Here is a 16838-nt window from a genome sequence, read left to right as displayed (position 1 = left end):
TCTGCCATGTAGTTGCTATATCCCTTTGAACATTGATCAGCATTTATATTTGTAGTATCTCTAAGCGAGGTGGCTTGCATTTTCCCAGCTTTCCTCTTAATTGAAAGGCTTTTAAAATTGGCTCTTAATGGTACTTATGGCAAGGATCTCTTATTCTGAAAGCTTGTCATTATTAATTTTTTCTAAAATCTTGAAGTGTTTGATTTCATTCATTGTTTTTTCAGCTATGGGTGAAACGAAAGGTATCATGTAACAGCAAGATAAAGCACTGAATCAATGAGTACAGGATCTGTAGTTTCTAGATCAAAGAATATGGGTCTCATAAATTTCTTTCTCTGTTGATATCAAGAGGTAGATAAGGCCGTTTATAGAGAAGTTGGGCTGTTAGGTGGTTCTCTTGCCAAGTAAGGAGGATTTCAGGAGATAGAATGGAAATGACTAGTCAGGGATGAGCTCTGTTAGCAGGAAAAAGGGCACAAGGCAGCTTATACTGTGTGATGCTGAAGCTTGACGGGATGTAGATCTGGTTCTAATAAAAAATGTGGTGAGAGACTTTTTTAATTGAAAACATGGACTTAATGAAACAGATGCAGAAAAGAGAATGGAGCAGTTATTAGACAAGCACAGCGATTACACAGGAATCCATAGACAAAATCTGTAGCGTAGCTTGCCTTCCTAAAAACTGAACTGCAAGTGTGGACTTGAGGCAAATTTAAGTAGTATGTTTGTCATTTTTTCTCTCCAACTGTCTCCGCTGCTTTTTGTATGTTTGCTTTGTTCTCTGTGCTGTACAGGCTGCATGCAGCCTTCTCCATGTATTTGTCTTCACCCTATGTAGTTTCTGCTTTAACTTGGCTCACATGTCTTCGGCTCAAATTTCAAATGACCTTTAAGCTTTGGCTGTCATCAACTCACAGCTGCCCACCATTTTTTAGTTTAAATACCTGACAGTGAGAATCTTGTCTAATGCACTTTTCTTTCTCCCCCTTTGCTCCATGGGCCATACAGTTCTGGTGTAAGGCGCCTCAATTGGGTGCCCATCCCTAGTTCAGCCACCGCTCAGGGAAGGGCAAAGTCTCTGGGCAGAGAAGTTTCCCATAGAGAAAGGGCAGCAATGGGGCAGGTAGTATTCTTCTTTAGTATGTTTTGCTCACTTTAAAATTATATGATTAATTGAAATTGTAAAGGCTTGGAATTTTGGAGGAATGGCACGAAGGCCCTGTGGCTGGTGGAATAAGCACAGCAAGTGTGACGGGAGATGAGGTCAGAGGTGAGCTGGGCCATACTATGTATACCTTGCATGCCATGGATCAGTTTGAAGTGTGTGTGTGTGCCTCATATAAATATTCATGTTTGTTCAAATATGTGTTAGAGATACACAGGGAAAAAATCTGAAGGGTTACATACCAAATTAATAACTTTATCTGGAAAAAAGAGAGGAGACTAGGATTGGGGCTATGGTCAGGGGATATAGTCCTTGCTATTTGTGGAATTTAGGGTTAATTAAAAGAGGTAGGAGGCAATAACCAGAGGAGTATGGTTTGAAACAGGGTCAGTCAGTGAGGCCTGGAGATCTACCTACTATGCAACCCAAGAGGGAGGCAGTTCTGAGTCTGGGGACTCAAAAGAACAAAGTCCAAAAACTGGGAGTCCATTCCAACTCTAAGTTCTTAGCAAGACATTCCTGAACACTGATAACTGTCATCTACAATGTGATAAACTGAAGTGGGGAGTAGAATATGAAGCAAGGACTTTTAAAATAGTATAATAAATTATTAATGAAACTAGTAATGTTCTATTTTCATTAAAATTTATAAGATTGTGATCTTAGAATACATACAATTGAATTTGGGTCAGTGTTGTCAGTTGACTGTGTCATGATAGAATACCTATAACAATGATATTCACCTGTACAAAGAGTATCGAACATTGTAGATTTAACTTATAAATGTTGACACCAAAAGATGTAGGTGGTGGCTGAAGAATTATATTCACTTCCGTGTTTATTTGCATGGTTTTCTAAAATTTAAGCTTAGCATACAGAACATAAAATTTATAAGAAATTGCATGTGTTTTTGAGTGTTTTCTTAAAACTGAGTATGATAACACTTCAAAGAGTTGAAGAAATTGTAATGAAAGATTAGAAGAACCAGATAGAGGTGAGGCCCTTTCTGTTTAGTTAATGCTTATAGAACTCTTAAGTGCCTGGCATTGTTCCACATACTTTGTATGTTTTAACTCCTTTAATACTGTGATGATGAAGAGTACACTGGTTAAAAAGAACCAAGAATGAGAAGAACTAAAACAATCTAACAGAAATCTGAATAATGTAAAAAGAACACAACATAGGAAATGTGTGTATAGTGTGAGCACTGACATGAACTGGATACTTAGTCATTACACGTATACCTCTTATTTCATTGTATTCAAATATGTTTTTTCAAATATGTTTATTCAAAGATGACTATTAAGTTTGCCCTTTTCAGTGACATTCAACAAATCAGAGACTTTCGGCCAGATCTTATTTTCTAAAACTTGTGTTCAGTAATCATTTTTAAAAGTTGTATAGTTGGCCATTAAATGTCGTATCTGATAAAAAACAGTGTTGCCAATATTCTGAAATACACAATAAATGAAACCATGAAATAGGTGAATGAATAAAATGTGTTAATATTCTATTTAAAGCTATTGAAATTAGCTAGAATAACTTGGTTGTGCTCCTCTGATTAATGGTCCCGCCAGCAGCAGCACTCCGTGGTTCTGGGAAGAGTCACTGTTCTGTAATGCTGTATCTGATTTGAAATGAGAGGGAATGGGGGAAGAGGGCATGAAACATAGCAAAAAATACTGATTGAAAACAAATCTATTCCGCATATCACGGCTACCCATATATTTTTTGTCCAGTAAGTTCTCCTGAAATTATGTGTTTCGGGGTTTTCCTCCAGTGTATCCCCTAAAAGAAATTCTTGTGGAATATAATTTACTTGGTTTAAAATGTTTGTGTGTATATGAGTCTATGTTTGTTTGTTTGTTTTTCAGCATTTTAAAACAACTTTTTGCCTTATTTTCCTAGGGAGTTGGTGTCTCAGTTCATGGGCAATTCCGAGTGGCTACTGAGAAGTCTCTCTTTGCAATGCCAGAAACAGCAATCGGTAAAAACCTCCAAATTTTTCATAATCATTTTTAGAATTATCTTTTGATATGTTTCAGATTACACTGCTGTTAAAGGAATTGATGGAATCTTGTTGAGATAACAGCAATGAATGAGCTCTTTAAGAACTTAGAATAGGAAGATGCCTGGAAGTTGTATTAGCTCCGTAATTGTATCTGAAAACACGCAAGCAAGAATATTTAATTGGCAGCACTAACAAATTGTAGTTAATTTTAGGTAAAGTATTACTAGGGGAAAATAGTCTTATATTCACATCTATGATCCTTTTTGAAATTTTTGTATATGATATGAAATATAGATAGAAGGTCTAGGTCAAGTTTTATTATTTTACCTATAGACATGTAGTCATTCACACACTGCATTTGAAGAAAGCTATTGTTTCTCCACTGATGGCTTCTGTATCTTTATATATATTCTATTGATGCCAACCCCACCCTGCCTTTTTTTTTTTTTTTTTAATTTGGGAGAGAGAGCACATGTGCCTGTGAGCAGGGAAGGGGGAAGGGGGAGAGGGTATTATAAACAGGCCCCATGCTCAGCTCAGAGCCCGACTCGGGGCTCAATCCCACGACCCTGGGATCATGGCCTGAGTCAAAATCAAGAGTTGACACCTAACCAACTGAACCACCCAGGTGCCCCTACACTGTCTTGATTGTTGTTGCTTTATAAAGAAGTTAGGTAGTGATAACTGACTAAGCCATCCAGTCACCCCAACTTTTGCTTTTTTTTAATTATAATGTCTTGGCTTGGGTCTCTTTGGGTTCATCTTGTTTGGGATTCTTTGATTCTTGGACCTGGATGTCTGTTTCTTTTCCCAGGTTAGGGAAGTTTTCAGCCATCAATTCCTCAAATTAGTTTTCTGCCCCTTTCTCTCTCTCTTCTCCTTCTGGGGCCCCTATAATGTGAATATTTGTATACTTGATATTTTCCTAGAAGTCCCTAAATCCACCCTCATTTTTTAAAATTCTTCTTTCTTGGGGCGCCTGAGTGGTTCAGTCGGTTAAGCACCCAACTTTGGCTCACATCATGATCTCACGGTTCATGAGTTCGAGCCCTGCCTCGGGCTCTGTGCTGACAGCTCAGAGCCTGGAGCCTGCTTCGGATTCCGTGTCTACCTCTCTCTATCTATCCCTCCCCTACTCGTGCTCTCTCTTTCTCTCTTTTTCTCTCTCTCTCTCTCTCAAAAATAAACATTAAAAATTTTTTAAAAATATATGTAAAAAAATAAAATAAAATTCTTTTTTCTTTTTGCTGTTCTGATTAGGTAGTTTCTACTCTGCCAGATGCTGACCTGTTCTCTATATCATTTCAGTTATTCTTCAGCTTTGGTTCCTATATTTTCTAACTCTGTGTTGAAGTTTGTTCATTCTTGAGTTCAGTGAGTGTCTTTATGACCATTACTTTGAACTCTTTATCAGGTAAATTACTTATCTCTGTTTCATTAAGGTCCCTCCCCCACCCCAGGATTTTATCTTCTTTTGTCTGGAACATACTCCTGTGTCTCCTCCTCTTGTTTGACTGTGTGTGTGTGTGTGTGTGTGTGTGTGTGTGTGTGTGTGTCCTGTGAATTAGAATAGCTACCTCCCTCTTTTAGTCTTGAAGAAGTGGCCATGAGTTAGGAGCATCCTCTGTGTAGACTGGTATGTCTGGCACCTTTGGCTGGTTGGAGTGGAGCAGACATGGGCCAGGAGTGTGCTGCTCTGGGGTTACCTTGGCAGGACAGCTGGGGCTGTGGTGGGCACCTTCAGGGGACAGCCGGAGTTGTTGTGGGCTAGGAACCTGGACTTGCTAGGGCAGCCCTACTAAGTTGACTAGAGTGCCTGGACCCTGCTCCCATCTGCACTATGAAGCTGGAGGGGGCATATAAAATGTGGTGCTTGCTGGCACATCTGACCCCAGGGAGTTCCAGCAGTTCCCTGCCTATTTGGTGGATGCCTTAGGGTTACTAGTGGATTAACAGCTATGTTTTGTTTTGTATTGTTTTGTTTTGTTTTGCTGTGCCCAGTATTGGCAAATCTATGCAGGGGCCCCTCCGTGACATCCCTTCTTTCGTCAAGTTATCACATTGGGAGTGGTGTTCCTGTGGTTACTATGTCTCTGTCTCTTCTACTCTTATGTATGTGGTTCCCCCTATCATTTTTTGTGCAGAAGCTGTTCAATCAGTTCTCGGTTCTTTTTCTGCAAGAATTGCTCTATATTTAGATTTAGATCTGGTATCTCTGTGGAAGAAGGCAAATTCAGGTTCTTCCTAAGCCACCATCTTGGACTGCCATCTGAAATACAATTGATTCTATACTGACTTTGTGTTCTGCAAACTTGCTAAACTCATTATTTCTAGTAGAATTTTTTTTGTAGGCTGTATTAGATTTTTTTTTAATTTTTTTTAACGTTTATTTATTTTTGAGACAGAGAGAGACAGAGCATGAACAGGGGAGGGTCAGAGAGAGGGAGACACAGAATCTGAAACAGGCTCCAGGCTCTGAGCTGTCAGCACAGAGCCCGACACGGGGCCCGAACTCACGGACCGCGAAATCATGACCTGAGCCGAAGTCGGCTGCTTAACCGACTGAGCCACCCAGGTGCCCCTGTATTAGATTTTTTGTATAAATAATTATACCATTTACAAATAAAGCCAGTTTTACATTTTCCTTTCCAATCTGGATAGTATTTATTTACTTATTTGTTTTTTGCACTGGATAGAACCTCCAATACAATGTTGAATAGAAGTGTTGAGTGTGGGTATTCCTGCCTTGTTCTTGGTCTTAGGGAAAACATCCAGTCCTTCAAGTAGGAGGTTAGGTATAAGTTTTTCATTAGGTACACTTTATCAGGTGTCCTTTATCAGCAATTCCTAAATTGCTGAGGGTTTTTATTAGGAATGGATTTTGGATCTCTAGAGCCAAAACTTTTTCTGCATTAGTTGAGATGATTATTGATTTTTCCTTTTTAGTTTGTTAGTGGTGAATTACTTTGATTGTTTTTTAATTAAACTAACCCTGCATCACTAGGGTAAATCTCAGTCTGATATGATGTGTTATACTTTTTATATGTTTTTAGGTTTGGTATACTAAAATTTTATTTGGAATTTTTACATCTCTGTTCATGAAAGACATTGGTCTGTGATTTTCGTGTAATGTCCTTGTTTTGTTTTGGTATGAGGGTAATGCTGGCCTCATTTTCTCAAAGAGTTTATGTAGAATTAGTATAATTTTTTTGTATCTTTGGTAGAATTCATCAGTGAAGCCATTGAGGCCTGAATTTTTCTCTGTGAGAAGATTTTTGACTGCAGTTTCAAAGTATTTAATAGATGTAGGGCTATTCAGATTATCTATTTCTTGCAAAAGCTTTAGTACAGTGGATCTTATAAGGAATTTGTCCAGTTTATGAGCATAAAGTTTTTTATAACATTCCCTTACCTTTTTAGGATTTTGTAGACTATAGTGCTTGATATTAGTAATTTGTGTCTTCTCATTTTTTTTCTGATCATTCTAATTAGAGGTTTATTTATTGGTCTCAGAAATCATCTTTTTTATTTCATTTTCTATTTTCTTGTTTTCTGATTTTATCCTATTTTCTTTCTTTTACTCCTTTGGGTTTCATCTCTTCTTTCTCTAATCTCCTAAGGTGAAAGCTGAAGCCAGCGATTTGACTCCTGGGATACAATTTTATTCTATTCTGATTTTTAAATTTCACTACTTTAAAGATGTTGTTGCATTGCTGTCTTGTTTATGTTTCCCATGAGAAATCTGCTTTCCTCATCTTTGTTCCTCTGTAAGTGTGCTTTTATTATCTCTGGCTGCTCTTAAGATTTTCTACTTATCATTTGTTTGGGGCTAAATGATTATAATGTGCTGTGGTGTATTTTTCATCTTATGCTTGTGTTTCTTGAGCTTAGATTTGTAGTTTTTGTTGAATTTTCCAAAGTTGGCATTATTTCTTCAAGTATTTTTCTTTCCCCCACTCCCTTTACAGGAACTCCATTTAAACTTATGTTAAACTCATTAACGTATTGTTTACTTTGAAAGCTTTTCATTTTTTCATTTAAATAGTTCCTATTCCTGTGTCTTCAAGTTCACTAATCTTTTACTAAGTGTAATTTGCTTTAATTCCCATTCAGATATTTTTCTATTTATACATTCATCTTGGTTTTTATCTCTGTAAGTATCATTTATGTCTTTTTTATATCTTCTGTTTCTACTTAACTTTTTGAACCTATAAGATATACTTATTCTGGGGGCGCCTGGGTGGCGCAGTCGGTTAAGCGGTTAAGCGTCCGACTTCAGCCAGGTCACGATCTCGCGGTCCGTGAGTTCGAGCCCCGCGTCAGGCTCTGGGCTGATGGCTCGGAGCCTGGAGCCTGTTTCCGATTCTGTGTCTCCCTCTCTCTCTGCCCCTCCCCCGTTCATGCTCTGTCTCTCTCTGTCCCAAAAATAAATAAAAAACGTTGAAAAAAAAAAAATTAAAAAAAATAAAAAAAGAAAAAAAAAAAAGATATACTTATTCTGTGTTAATGTTCTTGTTTGCTAATTCTTATGTTTATTATGTCAATTCTGTGTCAATTTTGATTGTTTTATCACCTCATTATAGGTAGTATTTTCCTGCTTTTTAAATGCCTTGCAATTTTCTTTAAGTTTATTTATATTGAGAGAGAGAGAAAGCACATGTGCATGCCAGGGGAGGGGCAGAGAGAGGGGGAGAGAGAGAATCCCAAGTGGAGCCCTATTTGGGACTCAAACTCATGAACTGTGAGATCATGACTTGAATCAAAACCAAGAATCAACTGCTTAACCATTTGAGTTACCCAGGCACCCCAATGTCTTGTATTTTTTTTATTGGATTCTTGACATTAAAAACATTTTTTTAATGTTTATTTTTGAGAGAGAGAGAGCATGGGCAGGAGAGGGGCAGAGAGGGAGGGAGACACAGAATCTGAAGCAGGCTTCAGGCTCTGAGCTGTTAGCAAAGAGCCCAACACAGAGCTTGAACTTGGGAATGGTGAGATCATGACCTGAGCTGAAGTTGGACACTCAACCGACTGAGCCACCCAGGTGCCCCTGACTACTTTACTTTATAACCACTGTTCTTATTTCACAGATGAAATATTTTCTTCTTATCTGAACCATAATTGTTTTAACAATTAGTCTTTCTTCCATTCCTTCCTCGATGCTGACTTTTACAACCCCCTTCTCTCTCCCTTTTGTCTTTTCATGAAGGGTTTCCCTCCCTTCTGTGCCTCTGCCATTTTATCTCCCCCAATTCACATACAGGCACCTCAATCCTGCCAAGCTGTCTCCCTCCAACTGTGGAGATCCTTCTGCCACTCTGCAGATCCACTTCCTGGGTGTTACAAGTGATCTGACCTTAGTACAGCTGTGATGGAGGGATGAGGAAAATCCCGGTCACTCCACTTCTCCACCATAACTCCCTTTGTCTGATTTACATTTTAATACCATCATTCTACTTTAAGGATAATGGATTATAGGGTTACAAGAGCAGTAGCAGGGAGACTTGTTAGGAGGTCATTATATTAATCTAGAGCTATGCTGTATAATATTATAGCTACTGGCCGCATATGGCTATTTAAATATAAATTAAATTAAAATAAATTTAGTTCATTAGTCACACCAGCCACATTTCAAGTGTTTAATAGCCACATTCTGTCTAGTGCCTGCCATATTGGATAGCATAGATTATAGAATATTTTCATCATCACAGAAAATTCTATTGGATAGCACAGGTCTAGAAGAGGGTGATTTTGACTTGGGATAGTATGGAACTATATGTTGGAATAAAATAGATTTGAAAAATGTTTTGGAGTGAACTGGCTTACTCATGTGATGAATCAGGAGTAATTCCAAGGTGTTTAGCTTGTGTGGCTGGATGGATGAGGCTGATTAGGGAAGGAGCCATGTAGTTAGAGGGTTTTGGGAATCATATTGTGTTTTTGCCATGTTATATTTGAGGTGCTTATTATCCATGTGCTTATGTCTAGAATGCAGATCTAAAGAGTTTCCTATTCAAGGGAAAAGGCATAAGTTAGATATATAGATTTGGAAGCGTATTGGTCTGTTAGGGCTGCAGTAACAATACTACAGACTGGTGATGTAAACAACATTTACTTTTCACAGTGCTGGAGGCTGGAAGTCTAAGACCAAGGTAATGGAAGGTTTGGTTTCACCTGAGGCTTCTCTCCTTAGCTTCTGGATAGCTGCCTTCTTGCTGTGTCCTCACATGGCCTTTCCTGTGTGTCTGTGCTTCTAGTGCTGTTGTCTTCTTCTTATAAAGATCAGTTGTACTGGATTAGGGCCTAGCATTATAACCTCATTTAACTTTATCTTTTTAGAGGGCCTGTATCCAAACTGTCACATGGGGGGGGGGGGTCAAGTCTTCAGTTTAAAAATTTTGTGGGGGACACAGTTCAGTCCATAACAGGGACTTAAGAGCATACAGATGTTATCTAGAGCCAAAAGTGCTGAGGAAATATGTGTGTAGGGAGGTAGGGATAGCCTAAGGTCAAGCCTAGGCATAGCAGCATGTAGAGGTCAAGCAAGGGAAGTGGACCCGGCAGTAGGGGATGGAAAGGAGCAGCCACTGAGGCAGGGGCAAAAAGAGAGAATGTGTTACCCTGGAGCAGAGGAAAGTACTTCAGGACAAAGTATTTTTTCACTTGTGAAGAGTGCTGCTGAGGCTGTGGGGAAGGTAGTATATGGTGTAGAATGTATGTAGAGTATAGAATGTTGGGGAACTGAAAGAAGAACAGAGTGGCTGGAATGTAGTGAGTGAGTATAGTAAGAGATGTATTTGAAAAAGTGGTTGGGGGCCTTGAAGACTTTGAAAGTGTTAGTTTTAATCTAAGAGGGATAGACTTTCTGGAAGAGTTATGGAAGAGTTTTAAGCAGTAGAAGGCAAAACATGATCAAGATTTGTGTAATTAAAAAGATCACTCTGGTGGGGTGCCTGGGTGTTAGTTGGGCATCTGACTTCAGCTCAGGTCATGATCTCACAGTTGTGGGTTCGGGCCCCACATCAGGCTCTGTGCTGACAGCTCAGAGCCTGGAGTCTGTGTCAGATTCTGTGTCTCCTTATCTCTGCCCCTTCCCTGCTTGCACTCTGTCTTTCTCTCTCTCTCTCTCTCTCAAAAATAAACAAACATTAAAAAATTAAAAAAAAAAATCACTCTGGCCATTCTTTGTAGGGAGAACTTTCTGGAGGAGGAATCAATAGGTCATAGTCACTGGTGGGTGCTAAAGGGGTGGTTATGAGAAGAAGGTGTCCAGGCTGGATGGCTGTGTGCTTGCTTTATTGAGGTGAGTGATATTGGAAGGGAGATGATGGCAGTTGGGGGAACTCATGAATTCCCTTTTAGACCTTTTTTATTTGAGATGCTAAGAGATATTTAGAGTAGAATGGTAATTCTTTCAAGTCTAAGAACTTTTTTGTCAAGTAGAATTGAGAAGAATTTGAATGCCTGTGTTCTAGTCTCAACTTGAATAAATGAAGCAATCTTAGAATAGATACATGGATTATAAAACTAGAGGGTCACAGTTATTTAAGGAGCTCTTAAATACCAAAAAGTACTGGCAAATATTTGCATATATGCTACTTTCAGTCATTTTTAATAAGGAATTTTTAATAAGGGAATTAAAAAAAAGATGGCTAAGAAAAGAGTTACTGCAAGTGATTTTGTTAGGTGTAAACTTGTTCTTCGTAGGATTACAGGTTATGGCATCACTTTAAATATCTTGAATATTATATCATTGACTAATGGAATAGACTATGACTTAAATGATAATGAATTGTCACATAATATTGGATTATGCATATTTTTTCTTTGCTTATCATTTGGAAAGAAAGTATTCTTTCGGTTTTTACTATTTCAGAGATGATCAAAAATAGGAAACTTTAGGTAGTATTTATTGAGTACTACTTATATATAGAAAATTATGCTGTCAAATACTTTGACTTGTATGGCAGTAAGATGTGAAAATTTTGAAAAAAACCTCAAGTTAGCACAATTTAATAGCAAGTCTTTTGTGATTTTGATTGCATTGGATAGTACTTAGTTTAGTAATATTTTTAGTATAGATTCAAATTCTGGAGAGAGATGGCCATCTGATCTCAAAGAGTTACATTCTTTTTTTTCATTTGAGTCGATATCTCTTTCCATTATTTTATTACAGGACTCTTCCCTGATGTGGGTGGAGGTTATTTCTTGCCACGACTTCAAGGAAAACTTGGTTACTTCCTTGCATTAACAGGATTCAGACTGAAAGGAAGAGATGTGTATACAGCAGGAATTGCGACACATTTTGTGGATTCTGAAAAGGTAATTGCTTGGATGATTGCATTTTGTGTTGTTAGAATAATTCCTATTGTACATGGAGGCATTATGAGTGGTTGAGATCACAGGCTTTTGGTTAGACATGGGTCTGAATCCAGGATCTGCCGCTTAAAGCTGTGTGACCTTTGAGACAGTATTTAAGCTCTCTAATCATGTTTCCTTATGTGCAAAATGGAGAGAATTGTATCTGGATTAAGGGCTGTTTTGCCTGACACCGTCAGTGCCTAATTTTTAATGAATACTTACACTTTGGTAAAAAATAACCCACACCTTCTTTAAGAAAACCTAATATATAAAGATTTAAATTTATATATAAAAAGATAGGCTTTTATAAAAACATTTTTGAAAGGTCTTCTCAATTGTGAGTTTCCTTATCAGTGCATTTAAGGGTTCCATTTGTAAAATAGTCTTAAAAACTTTTCTAAAGGGTATCTGTTGCAAGGGACACATGTTGCTTATCTGTCTCTTCTTTTTAACAATGTGGCCAATTTTCTTAGCACAGTATAGCATAGTGGCAAAGAACTGCAGACAGACAGCTTGAGTTTAAATCTTAGGTTGAATTTAGCTTCTTTATCACCCAGTTTTCTCATTTCCAAATGGGGATGGCAGTTTCTACCATAGTAGTTGAATCTCTTTGTGGTAAATGTAAGAGAAAATCCAATTCAATGTGGTTTTGCCTCAGAATTCCCAGTAAGAGATTTGGGATTTATTCTGCTTCAACTGGCTTAGCTCACTCTCATTGAACTTGCTTATATCACCCTTGAACCCGAAAGTGGGTTAGCCTGTATCAACTAGCCCACCTTGCTAATGTGCTCCATTAATGTGTTCCATTTCTGGAACTATGGGGTGAACTTAGCTTTCCAGGATGCACATAGGTCTCTAAATGAATATCTGATCTTGAAGGAGATGTTTTGGGATAGGAGAAGGAATATTATAAAAAAGTACAAAGTACAGGGGCATCTGGGTGGCTCAGTCGGTTGAGTGTCCAACTTTGGCTCAGGTCATGATCTCGCGGTCCGTGAGTTTGAGCCCTGCGTCGGGCTCTGTGCTGACAGCTCAGAGCCTGGAGTGTGCTTCGGATTCTGTGTCTCCCTCTCTCTCTGCCCCTAACCCACTCGCATTCTGTCTCTGTCTCTCTCAAAAATAAATAAACATTAAGAAAAAAATATATAAAGTACACAAAGTTGAAAATTGTTTCCCGTACAGTGTTAGGAGGGCCTTCTATCACATTTGCTTGAAGTTTCAGATCTTTCTCCATGTTATGGGCATCCACAGTCACATTGAGTAGGGGGCGGTCCCATTCTTCTCTTTAGGTGTAATAGGAAGCAAACATAGGAGTCCATTATCTCTTCTGGAGGGACAATCTTGAATAGAGCGGAATTTAGTTAAGGATGGGAGACAGTGCTAATGCACAACCTATTCCCTTCTCTGTCATACAGAGAAAGTACTCAGTGGATTGAAAGGAGGGAAAACTTACTTATAAGAAGGGACTGGAAGTTTTCCCACAGAGGTTGCAGTTCAGCTAAGCCTTAAGATGAGTTTTGTCAGGAAAGGCATTCTGGATAGAGAAAATATGTAATGAGCAAGGTCATGGGCAGGAAAGCATTTGGTATGTTTTGGAAACAATAAAAAGTCCCATTTGTTGACCTTAGAACAGGTATGTGAGGGATATAGATGCAGAGTTAAGTGTGGCTGTATGGTATAGCTGTGCATTGACTATAGTAGCCATTAGTCACATGTGGCAATTTTAGTTAAAATTTGTAATTCAGATCTTTGGTTGCAATACTACATTTCAAGTGTCTAATAGCCAGAGAGAAACAAAGATGAATGTCTCTCTTTCTCCTCTTTATTTTCTTCCATCTTTATCCAATTCCTTGCAAGGTATGTGCTGTGTGGGAATGTGTGTGCATTCAACTTCAGAGAAAATTTCCTTCACTGATTCAGCTGAAGAGAGCACATCATAATTTTAAGACAAGTATTTTTAAAAAGAATATAAGGTTTCTAAAAAAAAAAAAGTCTGTTTCTTTTGGGTTTCAAGTGTTTTCTTTTTTTTTTTCCTCTTTTAGTTGGGCATGTTAGAAGAAGATTTGATAGCCCTAAAATCACCTTCAAAAGAAAATATTGCGGATGTCTTAGAAGCTTACCATACAAAGGTAATCTTTCAGTATTCTAACTTCAGATTTTAATTCATGGGGAAGAGGGAGTGATTGAACAATTAGCAGTTGGTGGATATAAATATGCTGAGATTAATTTTCTTTAAAGCTTGATGGAAGGATCACTGCTTCACAATTGTTAGGATAGTCATCTGAGAAGACGACTTCTTTGCTGCACTTATCTTCTCATTGCTGGTGAATATCAGTGCCTAACCTTGTGATTGGCCCTTGCAAGGGCTTTTTACAATGCACTGTGACATGTCTGTAATGGATGGTTCAGTGTTGACCCTGTTGAGCTGCTGAAGTGAAACTCTGGTACATATCTAAATATAATAATAAAATATATCGCAGTGTCACTTGTAATTCTTATGTTATTTAACTTTCTTTTAAGAGCCAAAACTCTCTAAAAATGTTATATGACTTTTTATTAAACTTGATGGGTTGAATACATGCTCCCTTCTAAAACCCCACTTAATTGTAATGAAGGAATAAAAAAGGTGCAAATCCACAAAGAACAGAAAAGGAGAAAGTGGCAGGCATGAGATGTCAATATTTTGGAAGGCTGAAAACAGAAGGATGAGGGCAGCTACTTTAAATTTATTTATTTATTTATTTATTTATTTATTTATTTATTTATTTATTTAACATTTATTTTTGAGACAGAGAACGTGGACGGGGGAGGGGCAGAGAGAGAGAGAGGGAGACACAGAATCTGAAACAGGCTCCAGGCTCTGAGCTGTCAGGACAGAGCCCGATGCGGGGCTCGAACTCATGAACCTCAAGATCATGACCTGAGCCCAAGTCGGACGCTTAACTGACTGAGCCACCCAGGCACCCCTAGGGGGCAGCTACTTTAGATTTGAGAACACTGAAGTCTTATCTTTCAGTGGGGGAAGGCAGTAAGAAGCAAGCCAGTTCTTGCTGTGTATGCTCTGTAAGGTACCAGGGTCCTCTGAAGACTGGGGTGTGGAGATGGACAGAAAAAACAAGAGGATCCCTTCAAATTTTTATAAGGAGCAGTTAGGCCTCCAGAAGTCTTCCTCCTGTAGCAGCAACTAATCTTTCATAGCCTGACTGAAGATTGGAAATTTACTCCTTAGATCAAATCAAACAGACCTTGCTGACTGAGGGAAAGGAGCAGGTTCTTCCAAAAAAAAAAAAAAAAAAAAAAAGAGGCATAACATAGTGAATAGGAATACCCCTAGCCTATTCTTCTAGTTAGCTTCCAAACTATTAAATATCCTCTATCTTAGTTTGGGCAGCTATAATAAAAACACCGTTAAGTTTGATGGCTTAAACAATAGAAACTTACTTCTCACAGTTCTGGAGGCTGGAAATTCCAAAGATTTGGTGTCAGTTAAATTCTTGGTGAGGACCCTCTTCCTGGTTTGCAGATGACCTCCTTCTTGCTGTGTCCTTACACAGCAAAGTGAACTCTCTCAGGTCTCTTCTTATAAGGATGCTAATCCCATCATGAGGGCTCCACCCTCTTGACCTAATTATCTCCCAAAGGCACCATCTCCAAATACCATCACTTTGGGGATTAAAGTTTCAGCATGAATTTTGGGGTGACACAAACATTCGGTCAATGGCACCATCCCACTTCCAAGCAGTACATTTGAAGAAAAAGAAAAAAACCTATAGATGTTGCCACTTGAGGACTGTCCCCACCCCCCCCTCCGCCTCCACAAAACATCCAGGTCTTTGCCTGATATCTGTAATGCTTCAGACAATTGATAATCCTATAACTACGATTGACTTTACACATAAAGCTACTTAATTGTAATACTTCACACTAAAATTTTTTATGCTAAGTGTAAAAACAAAGAAGGCACTTGAAACAAGCAGACAATGCAGGGAGGAGAAAGAGAAAGAGGGAGGAAGGAAAGGAAGAAAAACTATAACTGTTAAAACTTTTATGGTTCTGATAAGAGGAAAATATTTCATCTGTGAAATAAGAACAGAAGTTATAAAGTAAAAGTATTCAGGGACGTCTGGGTGTCTCAGTTGGTTGAGCAGGTCATTATCTTGTGGTTGAGAGTTCGAGCCCCGCATTAGGCTCTGTGCTGACAGCTCAGAGCCTGGGGCCTGCTTCAGATTCTGTGTCTCCCACTCTCTGCCGCTCCCCCACTCATGCTCTGTCTCTCTCTCTCTCTCAAAAATAAAAATTAAAAATTAAAGTAATAAAATAAAGTAGTCAAAGAATAAAAGAGAAGTGTGATTAACAAAAGGGAAAAACTCCACAACAGATTAGATTAAAATTGAAGGTTGAAGAAAATTGTAACAAGACAGAAAGGTTAATAACATGGAAAATGAAGAGAAAGGAAGATTAGAGGTATTATTCCAGGAGGTCTAATATCTTATTATTAGGAATTCATAACAGAGAAGTGAGAGGGGAGGAAATCTTTAGAAAAATAGTATAAGAATTTTATCCAGAACTCAAGAACATGAATATGGATTCACAGAGCCCCTGAATGTTCAGTGCTATGACTGTGAACACAGAGCACATGAGGATTTCACCAGATTTTTGTCAAAGCATTTGACAGTCTCTCATGTTGGGTAAATATAGCATGAATTATAGTGTGTGGGAGTTGAAGGGCCTTATCAAACAGTTCTGTTAAATTTGAGGGTATTAGTCTATAAATAAAGTCATGTTGGCCTTTTTCAGTTTTTTAGAATTTTCCCCAGTGAATTGGATGAGACTGTTGACAGCATTTTGATCAAATTGACTTGAAACTAAGAAAAAAAATTAGGTGAAAGAATATGGATTAAAAAATCACTCCCTGTGTTTTCCTTTACTCTCCCACTACTACCACATTCATAACACTTTTGACACCAAATGTGTGTGCACACATCAAGCAATTCTCTGCAACACCAGATGGATGTCCAGTAGTTAGTTTTAATCCTAATGCTGTCTACCTGGAGTTAGCATCAGATACCACACCCTAATGTCTCAGTCCCACAAAACTGACCCCATTTCAGATGCCAGTCACAAGTCCCAACTTGTCACTTCTGACTGGTTAGCCATAAATTGGGGTTCTCATGACCCCTTCCTTGGGTTTGATAATTTGCCAGAATTTCTCATAGAACTCAGGGAAACAGTGTTTTTGGTTTATTATAAAGGATACAGTAAAAGATACGAATGAATAGTCTAGTAAATGGTACACAGGGC

At 38.3% G+C, this 16838-nt stretch overlaps 1 protein-coding gene across 3 annotated transcripts in view; it reads left to right on the top strand.

Annotated features, from left to right (window-relative positions):
• The window catches only part of HIBCH (3-hydroxyisobutyryl-CoA hydrolase), a 119133-nt gene that overhangs the window by 70061 nt on the left and 32234 nt on the right, over positions 1-16838 (top strand). For all 3 annotated transcript variants that reach the window (XM_042994911.1, XM_007099309.2, XM_042994910.1), the window contains exons 7-9: positions 3074-3152; positions 11353-11498; positions 13580-13666. In XM_042994911.1, coding sequence (XP_042850845.1) covers positions 3074-3152; positions 11353-11498; positions 13580-13666 — 312 coding nt within the window. The remainder of the gene's footprint in view (positions 1-3073; positions 3153-11352; positions 11499-13579; positions 13667-16838) is intronic.

The sequence above is a fragment of the Panthera tigris genome, chromosome C1, assembly GCF_018350195.1.
Source record: "Panthera tigris isolate Pti1 chromosome C1, P.tigris_Pti1_mat1.1, whole genome shotgun sequence".
Lineage (NCBI taxonomy): Eukaryota > Metazoa > Chordata > Mammalia > Carnivora > Felidae > Panthera > Panthera tigris.
The sequence above is the reverse complement of the archived record's forward strand: the minus strand, read 5'-3'. Positions and strand labels throughout refer to the sequence as shown.